General features: G+C 44.8%; 1 protein-coding gene across 8 annotated transcripts in view; it reads left to right on the forward strand.

The window, feature by feature from the left end:
- Positions 1-13197, forward strand: part of DAB1 (DAB adaptor protein 1) — a 1130661-nt gene that overhangs the window by 952903 nt on the left and 164561 nt on the right. For all 8 annotated transcript variants that reach the window (XM_089656556.1, XM_089656558.1, XM_089656557.1 and 5 more), the window contains exons 8-9: positions 4845-4976; positions 7150-7269. In XM_089656556.1, the coding sequence (XP_089512682.1) occupies positions 4845-4976; positions 7150-7269 (252 nt within the window). The remainder of the gene's footprint in view (positions 1-4844; positions 4977-7149; positions 7270-13197) is intronic.

Consider the following 13197-nt stretch of genomic DNA (forward strand, 5'->3'; position numbering starts at 1 on the left):
GGAGGGTACAGGGGTCACTGCAGACACAGGAGGGTACAGGGGTCACTGCAGACACAGGAGGGTACAGGGGTCACTGCAGACACAGGAGGGTACAGGGGTCACTGCAGACACAGGTGTGCACAGGGGTCACTGCAGACACAGGAGGGTACAGGGGTTATTGGAGACACAGATGGGGTCACTAAGATCACTGAAAGCATGGAGGCACTGAGGATTGCAGTGTTGGGCTTGGCTTAGGAATAGCGAGCGCTAAGCAATGCATCGTCCAGCCTTTAAGTGCGCACCACTCGGGAGATCTGTCTCCTGATTGGTCACGGCTCAGCAGTCCAGGTGTAGCTCACAAGTGTCAATGGCCATGTGCCAGAGTAAAGACGGGATCCCTGAAGAGGTGAGTGTACCAGGATGTAATCTACCCAACAAGAGCACAGACAACAATACAAACCTGACCTCTATCTAAGGCTAAACAAAAAACACACCTTTCCATAAATGTTAATGTTACAGAACATAAGAAGAAGCAAAGGTTGAAGGCTGTATTCATCAGATCCGAGAGTCTATCAGGGAAGGTTGCTATCAAAGTCAAAATCCATCCTTTATACAACCCAGGGGTGGACTGACAACTCCTGGGGCCCCCGGGCAATAGGGGATCATGGGGCCCCTGTGTCCTTGCCCAAACTCAAAAAAGCCTATGAAAAAGGTACCAGGGGCATCTCATGGGGCCCCCTACTGACCCCAGGCCCTCGGGCAGTGCCAGAGTTTCCAAATGGTCAGTCCGCCCCTGATACAACCTATTGTAAATTCCCTTAGAAGATGGTGAAACCCAAGCAGAGCAGGATTTGGAAATTCCGTGGATTTTGTAGTCTTAATAACAAGATCATTCTTTTAATATCGAATTATAATTCTTTGATAACCCCTTTAATGTCACCACTGTTTGGAAACTAGAGATTTTTTTCCTCTCCACAATCAATACAACAATCAGCCGGCTGCATTACCCAGGATAACAGGGCTGTAAGTCCCCTAATACCAGCTATTTGGGAGTGTTATCCCATAATCCACCACACTTGATAAGGAATATAAAATCCTTCTTTCTCTTCTTCTTTATGTCTAAGTCTGAAAATCTAACAAGACAATCAAGGTGGATGTTTTACTTCAGCATAATCCACCTTAGTGTCATCACCTGACTGGCTAGTGGTTTCCATTGACTGAATTGACGTGTGTGTATTTTTTTTCTTTAGGTAGGCTTTCCAAAAAAATACATTCTAGCAGCTCAAACCAAGGTGCCCCCTGGGCTTTGTGAAGTGATGGAGTCTTGCCTGTCTGTGTTGCTTTGGAATTGAGAATGCCAAACTGATAATACTTCATGTGATCTTAGTAATATCTCTGTTCCCCGGACCTCAATGCCTACAAAAGATCAAGAGTACGAAGGTGGATCTCCAGCCAAAAAGTTTTTTTCTTTTTAGTTTTGAATACAATGGGGGAATTTTCTATTGTTATGTCTTCACTGACCTATCAGCAACCACATAACATACAGGTGAAACTCGAGAAATGAGAATATGGTGCAAAAGTTCATTTATTTCAGTAATACAACTTAAAAGGTGAAACTAATATATGAGACTCATTACATGCAAAGCAAGATAGTTCAAGCCGTGATTTGTCTTCATTGTGATGATTATGGCTTACAGCTCATGAAAACCCCAAATCCACAATCTCAGAAAATGAGAATATTGTGAAAAGGTGGAATATTCTCGGCTCAAAGTGTCCCACTCTAATCAGATAATTCAGCCATAACACCTGCAAAGGGTTCCTGAGCCTTTAAATGGTCTCTCAGTCTGGTTCAGTAGGAATCACAATCATGGGAAAGACTGCTGACCTGACACCATCACTGACACCCTCCATAAGGAGGGAAAGCCTCAAAAGGGAATTGCAAAAGAAGTTGAATGTTCCCAAAGTGCTGTATCAAAGCACATTAATAGAAAGTTATGTGGAAGGGAAAAGTGTGGAAGAAAAAGGTGCACAAGCAGCAGGGATGACCGCAGCCTGGAGAGGATTGTCAGGAAAAGGCCATTCAAAAGTGTTGGGGACTTTCACAAGGAGTGGACTGAGGCTGGAGTCAGTGCATCAACAGCCACCACACACAGACGGATCCTGGACATGGGCTTCAAATGTCCTATTCCTCTTGTCAAGCCGCTCCTGAACAACAAACAACGTCAGAAGCGTCTTACCTGGGCTAAAGAAAAACAGACCCAGTTGCTACGCATAAGTATCTATGGTGGCCTAAGGCTCTGTGCTGAGAATGTGCCTGTGACGGGAGTCACTTTTGGGTGGGGGGCCCATGGAACCCGGCTCACTTTGGAGAGGTGGGGAGACCCCTGTCTCCACTCCCCATATCCCTATTATGTGTAAATCGCCCTGTGCCTGTTGGGGGTACAGGGTGATCTGTCCTAATATTGGGGTGGGGGGTTGTTGATTAATGTCGTGTGGTTGCATCCCATTGTTCTATTGTTTGTCTGGCTTGGGAGCAAACTATTATAGGATGTATGTGTTTATGTGCATTAGCTTAGTGGGGGGGTGTCTCCAGCAGCCCTCTCTCCTGATGGGACTGTCTGCTGGAGTGAAGTTTGAATACCTGTGTGTCTCTTGTTACTAAATGTAGATTGCCCCACCCTGTGACATTATGCAGGGAGGGGGGATTGTCCCCTGAGTGTATATATCTTGTATCTATTAGGGATCCAGGTATGACCAGAAATGTGTGGGAACACAGGTGTAGTCAGGGCTGGAGAGGTGGAATGGTCAGGCAGGCCGTTTGGTACTGTTAAGCACCGCCTGGCGGCATCTCTAGCAGCTCACAGCACGGGGTTCCTCAGGGGGTCTAAGTCCCACTCTGCTTATCCACCAGGGCCCCTGATGGTGGGGATGGACTTGGAGCAGACTGAGACCAGGTCGCGACCCCTGAGTATGTCCGGCAATGGTAGAGAGCATCGTCAGAGGTGTGCGGGGAAAGGAGCCTGACGTGAAGAGGCTGGCAGACCTGGTAACAGGGACAGATCCATGCGGGATGGATGGATCGTTTGGGTAATGTAAGGCGTAGTCAGGAAGGCCAGGTCAGCAACGTGCGGGCAGCAAGGAACCGGAGGAGCAGGCAGAGAATGGTCAGGGTCACAAGCCGGGTTCAGTAACTCACGGGCAGCGCGGTACAGATGATCAGGCAGAAGGATGGTCAGGCAAGCCAGGGGTTAAACAGGAGACGGTCAGCAGGGTCGGGAACAATGCAGAGGTCGGCAACAGAAGATTCACAGGATACCAGGTACAGGGGCTCATGGGAAACAATGCACCAAGGCACTGACTGCAGGCCTGGCCATTCCTTAAATACACCTCCTGCAATCAGCCTCAGGTGATGGCTTGATTGCAGGAGTCAGCTTCTGGCTGCTGAGAGCACCCACTGGCCAGCCCTGGTACTGCAGCCCACACGGCAGGTGAGTCCCACCACCAGTGGTGAATCCATTCCTGACAGTATCTGTGTTCAAATAAACTAGTCTACCTCCTGGAATACTTCAAGATTGGTGGTGTCTAGTCTTGTATGGTCGGACGGGGAAGCGGTATTCTAACGGAAGTACCCAAGTGCAGTCGGGTCGGTTCCATTACAGTGTTCACTACATGTTACCCACGCAATGATCAAGGTGTCTTCCATAGCCCTCGGTCATGGCTTCTGATTGGAGGAAGTGGGATGGGCTTCCAGTTATGCGACCACTGTGAGAGCCAATCCCAACGGTCACAAGAGAGACAAGCTTGGCCATCTCCAGGCATTAAAGTCCTTGTAAAGGGGTTAAGTAGGGGAAATTTTCTATTGTTATGACCTCTTGTTGACCATATTTTGTGTATATATGTACATTCACCGGCCACTTTATTAGGTCCACCTGTTCAATGGCTTGGAAACACAAATTGATAATCAGCCAATCACATGGCAGCAACTCAATGCATTTAGGCATCTAGATGTGGTGAAGGCGACTTGGCGAAGTTTAAACAGAGCATCAGAATAGGGAAGAAAGGGGATTTAAAGCATTAATAAACCCACAACAGTACAATCAGTCTGTAGATGCAGGAAAGCATGCTTGTTATACTCACTGTGGAACCTAAGGGGTTAATCCTTCACATTGTGTAAAAAGGCTGTTTGATCCTGTCTTCTCTGATCCTCCTCTTCTTCTACTGTCCCCAGTCCATCTGCTGATAGTACAGAGCCTTTATTTTCCGTTCTGTTTTATTCTTCTTCTTTTTGGATTTGTTTAAATTCGTTACTATTGTCATTCGGAAATTCAGATACATCCCAATCTCTGAAAAATGAAAACATTTTTCAAATTTCTATTCAGAAAGAAATGAACATGCCTAATGCTAGGGCTAATTTATCTACCAGTACGTTTGGAGTGTGGGAGGAAACTAGAGTACCTGGAAGAAACTCGCGCAAGTAGAACATGCTCATCCTCGCAGTTGGGATTTGAACCAGAAACCCCAGTGCTGCAAGGCAGAAGTGCTAACCACTAAGGCCCTGTACTGCATATAGAAAAGCTTCTTTTGGTAAAGAGGGGAAGATAAGATCATTCAATAGAACTTTATTGGTGGTTTGTGTCTCCACTGGAGAGTTCTACTCTCTACTTCTATTACAAATGCAGGTTTGATTGGACAGGAAGTCATGGGAAATCCCCTATCAGAGTAATAAAAGTCCAACAAAGAAGGGAACCTTTCTCATCTTTTTTTGAACTGAAAATAAAATGACTAACGTCTCTTTCTTTTCCAAACTCGTTTCCTTTGAAATGTTTGTTTGTTAGAGAATGAACTTTCCTTTTTTATTTCTGTAGATCCTTCATCATCACCATGCAGTACACGAAATCTCCTACATCGCCAAGGACATTACAGACCATCGGGCGTTTGGATATGTATGCGGGAAGGAGGGAAACCACAGATTTGTGGCAATAAAAACTGCTCAGGCAGTAAGTGTATTACTTTGTTGTTGTTTTTGTATCCATTTCCACTTCTAGAAAATGTAATTTCAGTAAATGGGCAAAATCCACATTTACTTCCTCACCAGCTATTAGCATGATGACTGCAGGTCTGCCTGAGAGCAAAACCCAAAATATCTCATAGAGAGGATATTGGATGTTCACATTTTCACTGACTCTCCTGAATGAATACTAAATGTAAAAGAATGAAATGCATCCATATATCCTTTGAGATGTTCAAGATGGATAGGCTGCATAGTCAGTGATGTCATTGGTCTCTGGTGAATGGATAGGCTGCATTCTCAGTGATGTCATTGGTCTCTAGTGAATGGATAGGCTGCATAGTCAGTGATGTCACCGGTCTCTAGTGAATGGATAGGCTGCATTCTCAGTGATGTCATTGGTCTCTAGTGAATGGATAGGCTGCATTCCCAGTGATGTCACCGCTCTCTACTGAAGGGATAGGCTGTATTCTCAGTGATGTCACCGCTCTCTAGTGAATGGATAGGCTGCATTCTCAGTGATGTCACCGCTCTCTAGTGAATGGATAGGCTGCATTCTCAGTGATGTCACCGCTCTCTAGTGAATGGATTGGCTACATTCTCAGTGATGTCACTGCTCTCTAGTGAATGGATAGGCTGCATTCTCAGTGATGTCACTGCTCTCTAGTGAATGGATAGGCTGCATTCTCAGTGATGTCACTGCTCTCTAGTGAATGGATAGGCTGTATTCTCAGTGATGTCACCAGTCGCTAGTGAACGGATAGGCTGCATTCTCAGTGATGTCACCGGTCTCTAGTGAACGGATAGGCTGCATTCTCAGTGATGTCACCGCTCTCTAGTAAATGGATAGGCTGCATTCTCAGTGATGTCACCGGTCTCTAGTGAATGGATAGGCTGCATTCTCAGTGATGTCACCGGTCTCTAGTGAATGGATAGGCTGCATTCTCAGTGATGTCACCGGTCTCTAGTGAATGGATAGGCTGCATTCTCAGGGATGTCACCGGTCTCTAGTAAATGGATAGGCTGCATTTTCAGTGATGTCACTGCTCTCTAGTAAATGGATAGGCTGCATTCTCAGTGATGTCACCGCTCTCTAGTAAATGGATAGGCTGCATTCTCAGTGATGTCACCGCTCTCTAGTGAATGGATAGGCTGCATTCTCAGTGATGTCACCGCTCTCTAGTAAATGGATAGGCTGCATTCTCAGTGATGTCACCGCTCTCTAGTGAATGGATAGGCTGCATTCTCAGTGATGTCACCGGTCTCTAGTGAATGGATAGGCTGCATTCTCAGTGATGTCACCGGTCTCTAGTGAATGGATAGGCTGCATTCTCAGTGATGTCACCGGTCTCTAGTAAATGGATAGGCTGCATTCTCAGTGATGTCACCGCTCTCTAGTGAATGGATAGGCTGCATTCTCAGTGATGTCACCGCTCTCTAGTAAATGGATAGGCTGCATTCTCAGTGATGTCACCGCTCTCTAGTGAATGGATAGGCTGCATTCTCAGTGATGTCACCGCTCTCTAGTAAATGGATAGGCTGCATTCTCAGTGATGTCACCGCTCTCTAGTGAATGGATAGGCTGCATTCTCAGTGATGTCACCGGTCTCTAGTGAATGGATAGGCTGCATTCTCAGTGATGTCACCGGTCTCTAGTGAATGGATAGGCTGCATTCTCAGTGATTTCTCTATTACGAAGGGTTCCTATATATTTCTTATGTGGCTCTTGTGTCTATGCTGTGATGTAAGCTGAGTGCAGTATGCAGTGTTTCAGTGTCATTTATCAGAGGCAGAGGAACAATTCAGACGCATTATGCAGAAAAGGTTCGTAGGATAACAAATCCGCTCTCTCCCGGTGTATTTTCATCTTATTGCTGAACCCACTTCATATTTTATCATCAAATCCTTAAACATGAGCCAGGGAGTGAGATGCACAAATGTATTCGCTGTCAGCAGAAGATGCGTTTCCTTCACCCCCTCTTGATAAATCGCTTCCTTGGGAAAGTTTGATCTTCATGCTAAACGTGGCGGTGTAGCAAGTCCCTGATTATGCCGAAGAGTCAGGCGCTATTTAGAATCCGCGTTGTTTTTGCCGCTGTCAGGAGTGAAATAGATGAGATCCTGACGGAAAACTAATTTCAAACTCTGTCCTTCGATTTCAGGCCGAGCCAGTCATTTTGGATTTGCGAGATTTGTTCCAGCTTATCTACGAGCTGAAGCAGAGGGAGGAAATGGAAAAAAAGGCGCAAAAGGATAAACAGTGCGAGCAGGCCGTATATCAGGTACCTACGCTGTCTCGCCGAGCATTTTTTGTTCAGCCGGCGGTAAAGCTTGTCAGAACCTCATTAACATAAGGATCGTTTTTTTTTTTAGGATGACAACATTATTTTTAGGAAATGAGAAAATGTTACTTTGTTATTACTGGATCATTAACCGCTTGTCGTCTACGTGACGCATGTGCGGGGAGTAAAGAGGGTGGGCTTCAATGCCCACACGCCGCACATATACACCCATGGACGGCCAAGCTTTCTTTGCTGACAGCACATTGAGCGAGCTGTCATAACCAGCTCTCGGCCCCTAGTCATGATCAAGAGCTGGCAGGACATGCTTCTAGTCATGTGACAACTTTGACAGCCAATCAAAGTAATCACATGAACGGGAAGTCCCACCTAGCCCCTGAGCAGGGTCGGACTGACCATTCAGGCACTCGGGCACTGCCCGAGGGCCCGGGGTCAGTAGAAGGCCCCATGAGATGCCCCTAGTACCTTTCATAGGCTTTCTTGGGTGTGGTTTGAGTGTGGGCGAGGACACAGGGGCCCCATGATCTCTTATTGCCCGGGGCCCCATGATTTTTCAGTCCGGCCCTGCCCCTGAGCATATAGACCCACCTAAAGGAATGCTGGGTCAGGGCAGGAAGGGTTTAACTCAGGGGCTGACTGACCATTTGGGCACTCAAGCACTGCACAAGGGCCCAGGGTCAGTAGGAGGCCCCATTAGAAGCCCCTAGTACCTTTCATAGGCTTTTTTGGGTGTGGTTTGAGTGTGGGCGAGGACACAGGGGCCCCATGATCTCTTATTGCCCGGGGCCCCATGATTTTTCAGTCCGGCCCTGCCCCTGAGCATATAGACCCACCTAAAGGAACGCTGGGTCAGGGCAGGAAGGGTTTAACTCAGGGGCGGACTGACCATTTGGGCTCTCGGGCACTGCCCGAGGGCCCAGGGTCAGTAGGGGGCCCCATGAGAAGCCCCTAGTACCTTTCATAGGCTTTTTTGGTTGTGGTCTGAGTGCCCCATGATCCCCTATTGCCCGGGGGCCCCATGAGTTGTCATCTGCCCCTGGTTTAACTTCATACATTTTTCCAATACAAGCACATTGTTTCAACGTTTTATCCCTTTTTCTACCTTCTTCTACCAGATCCTAAGTTCCTGTAGTGAGCTGACAATAATGCCTCTGCTATGCTGAAATCCCAAGCAGTGTTGTCAGTCTTCTCCATAAGATTAGAGGGATGTGTTCTGTAGTCCAGCAGGGGATTTTTTTTAAACTCCTTCGCATCCGCCCAAGCATCCCTTTAAAAACTTCTGAATGCCCAGGGAGTGGGGGTGGGGAGGACTGACAATCATGCGACCACTGTGATTGGCTGTTATAGTGGTCACATCCCATATGGAAGAAAAATATATTTGAAAAATATTCTTCCCAAACATATTGACATATATTTGAAATACTACAATTTTTGTCGTATTTAATATAATTCAACAAATATACTTTATTTCAGGTACTTATATAGGGCTGTCAATTTACGCAGCGCTTTACATATATATTCACATCAGTCCCCGCCCCCGAGGAGCGTACAATCTAAGGTCCCTAACTCACATTCATACATACACATACTAGGGACAATTTAGACAGGAGCCAATTAACCTACCAGCATGTCTTTGGAGTGTGGGAGGACACCGGAGTACCCGGAGGAAACCCACACAGGCACAGAGAGAACATGCAAACTCCAGGCAGGTGGTGCCGTGGTTGGGATTCGAAATAGATAGATAGAGATAGATAGATAGATAGATAGATAGATAGATAGATAGATACAGTTGTGGCCAAAATTATTCAACCCCCACTGAAATTGAGTGTTTTGGCCAGTTTGACATTGCTTTTGATCATTCAGTCATCTTGCTTACATTTACATTAAAGAGGCACTTGTAGGTCAGACAAATATAACATAACAGTTATAATGAAATAACCACAAATGTCTTTTCTGTGCTCACAGCATTATCAGTTTTATTCAACCCCCAAGTGACATTCAATCTTAGTACTTAGTACAGCATCCTTTTACAGTTATAACAGCTTTTAAACGTGAAGCATAGCTTGACACAAGTGTCTTGCAGCGATCTACGGGTATCTTCGCCCATTCTTCATGGGCAAAGGCCTCCAGTTCAGTCACATTCTTAGGCTTGCGCACTGCAACTGCTTTCTTTAAGTCCCACCAGAGGTTCTCAATCGGATTTAAGTCTGGTGACTGCGATGGCCACTCCAAAATGTTCCAGCCTTTCCTCTGCAACCATGCTCTAGTGGACTTGGAGGTATGCTTGGGATCATTGTCCTGTTGAAAGGTCCAACGTCTCCCAAGCCTCAGGTGTGTGACGGACTGCATCACGTTTCCATCCAATATCTCCTGGTACTGAAGAGAATTCATGGTACCTTGCACACGCTGAAGCTTCCCTGTACCTGCAGAAGCAAAACAGCCCCAAAGCATGATTGACCCTCCACCATGCTTCACAGTAGGCAAGGTGTTCTTTTCATCATAGGCCTTGTTCTTCCTCCTCCAAACATAGCGTTGATCCATGGGCCCAAACAGTTCTAATTTTGTTTCATCAGTCCACAGAACACTATCCCACAACTTTTGTGGTTTGTCCACATGGCTTTTGGCATACTGCAGTCGACTCTTCTTATTCTTTGGAGACAGCAAGGGGGTACGCCTGGGAGTTCTGGCACGGAGGCCTTCATTACGCAGTGTGCGTCTTATTGTCTGGGCTGAAACTTCTGTACCCACATCTGACAAATCTTTTCTCAGTTCCTCAGCAGTCACACGGGGACTTCTCTCCACTCTACGCTTCAGGTAGCGCACAGCAGTCGAAGTCAGCATCTTCTTTCTGCCACGACCAGGTAGCGTTTCAACAGTGCCCTTTGCCTTGAATTTGCGAATGATGCTTCCTAAGGTGTCTCTTGGTATGTTTAACATCTTTGCAATCTTCTTATAGCCATTGCCCTTCCTGTGAAGAGAAATCACCTCTTCTCTTGTCTTCCTGGACCATTCTCTTGCCTTCACCATGTTTGTAACCACACCAGTAAATGTCTAGAAGGAGCTGAGTATCACAGTCATTTTAAAGCTGCCTAATTGGTGCTTATTATGCTTGATTGCTGCTCGGTGACATCCACAGGTGTTTTCAATACCTGATGGAAAGCACCTGTATGAACCTCTGTTCTTCAGAGTGGTAGTCTTTAAGGGGTTGAATAATTGTGGCAATGAAGAAACCACATAAGAACCATTTACTACTGTATTACATAAACAATTGATGTCATTTTAGTTGCATTTGGGTAGTTACAACGTCCTTGTAGGATTTGATTCTGAATACAATTCCAAATGTACACTATAGTCCCTAAACCCCTTTACAGCATTGGGGGTTGAATAATTTTGGCCACAACTGTAGATAGATAGATAGATGCTGCACAGTGGCTACCATTATATACCATTTTTTGCCTGGAAAAAAAACCAGGACTAGTGGGTTTCTAGAGGAATTTTTTAGCATAAAAACACTGAAAAAGCGGTAAAACGCAAACGTGGAAAAACACAGGAAAACGCGAACGTGGAAAAATGCGGGAAAATGTTTCAAAACGTCCAGTCTGCATGAGGGCTTTGCGTGTCTTGCCGCGTTTTTCAGTGTTAGAGCATTTTTACAACTAAAAAACTCCTCTAGAAGCCCACTAGCCCTGGGTTTTTTTTCCAGCCAAAAAACGTTGATTCCAGTCTATGTGTGCATGGACACATAGGATAACATGCCGGGGACGGACACACAGGATAACATGCCGGGGACGGACACACAGGATAACATGCCGGGGATGGATACACAGGATAACATGCCGGGGATGGACACATAGGATAACATGCCGGGGATGGACACATAGGATAACATGCCGGGGATGGACACACAGGATAACATGCCGGGGATGGACACACAGGATAACATGCCGGGGATGGACACATAGGATAACATGCCGGGGATGGACACACATAGGATAACATGCCGGGGATGAACACATAGGATAACATGCCGGGGATGGACACATAGGATAACATGCCGGGGATGGACACATAGGATAACATGCCGGGGATGGACACATAGGATAACATGCCGGGGATGGACACATAGGATAACATGCCGGGGATGGACACATAGGAGAACATGCTGGGGGGGTTTACTGACTGTAGAAAAAACTCTTCAAAACCCAAAAACAGCCGCTGTAAAAAAAAACGTCCCGTGTGCAGGAGGACATATTGGGATTTCAGCGCAGAAGACGCAATGCTGTTGGCTCAGAAGTTAGGGGATCACTGGAGCACTCGCCGGACTGACAGGTATTTTTTTTACTCTGTGTAAAGGGACCGATGGAGTAATTTGCCTGTATTGCAGAAATGTGCTACAGTATATACAGTATATATATTATTTTTTATATATATTTGCTCACATATATACTTTAATAGAATAAATTCCCTCTTCTGTACATGGAGATATAAGGGGGGATTCCTTTTTTGGTTTGGTTGGGCAATGGATAGCTCTGAGAGACCGATGTTGGTTTAATCAACTGAAATCCATTGGAAATAGTTATAGTAGTTGGGGGGAGGGGGGGCTATACCTGTTTCGTTTTTTCTTTTTTTTTTAATGGTTGAACTGGATGGACTTTTGTCTTTTTTCAGCCAGACTAACTATGTAACTTTAGAGCTTTCTCAGTATTTACATCAAAGGAAATATTCGTAAAGTTTTGATATTGCGTTCACTCCTATTTGAGGATTTTTTTGTTTCTTTTTTACACCTTCTATCAACAATCTTCAGGTTTATGAATTCTCTTTTATAGCTCAGTTAAAAAATAGTCAATCTTTCAACCGAAATGGGAAAATTAGGCCTTTCCGAAAGCTGAAAGGGGGGCAAGTTGAGTTGGCTTTTGGGGGTCTATACATTTTCTTTAGTTAGAATGGTAAAACGATCGCAATGATAATTTGTTAAAGCAGTTGGTACATGTACAGTTTTTTTCTGCGAGTGGTTTAATACACCTCGACCTGCCAAAAATGAAATACATTTATTAAATTATTAATTCAATTATTCATTAAAATCCAAGAGCAGTGGGGATCCCCTCACAACAGGGCAGAGGTCTGGAAACTTAACCAATTAGATCTTACTATCGAAGATTCTAAAAGATATGAGACGGCAGCGAGTGCTTTAATAAACCTCGACCTGCCAAAAATTAAATAAATTTATTCAATTATTAGTTAAATTATTATTAAATTAAATTATTGATTCAAATCCTAGAGCAGTGGGGATCCCCTCACAACGGGGCAGAAGTCTTAACGTAACCGTATATATCTTACTAAGATCCTAAAAGATATAGGAGGGCAGCGAGTGGTTTATTACACCTCAACCTGCCAAAAATTAAATTAATTTATTCAATTATTCATTAAATTATGAATTCAAACCCTAGAGCAGTGGGGATCCCCTCACAACGGGGCAGAGGTCTGGAAACTTAACCGTATATATCTTACTATCGAAAATCCTAAAAGATATGAGACGGCAGCAAGTGGCTTAATACACCTCGACCTGCCAAAAATTAAATAAATGTATTAAATTATTAATTCAATTATTATTAAATTAAATTATTGATTCAAATCCTAGAGCAGTGGGGATCCCCTCACAACAGGGCAGAAGTCTGGAAACTTGACCAATTAGATCTTACTGTCGTAGTTCCTAAAAGATATGAGACGGCAGCGAGTGGCTTAATACACCTCGACCTGCCAAAAATGAAATTAATTTATTCAATTATTAATTAAATTATTATTAAATTAAATTATTGATTAAAATCATAGAGCAGTAGGGATCCCCTCACAACAGGGCAGAGGTCTGGAAACTTAACAAATTAGATCTTACTATCGAAGATTCTAAAAGAT

This window comes from Staurois parvus, unplaced genomic scaffold (genome assembly GCF_062004578.1).
Source record: "Staurois parvus isolate SC_StPar_1 unplaced genomic scaffold, SC_StPar_1.0 ptg000917l, whole genome shotgun sequence".
Lineage (NCBI taxonomy): Eukaryota > Metazoa > Chordata > Amphibia > Anura > Ranidae > Staurois > Staurois parvus.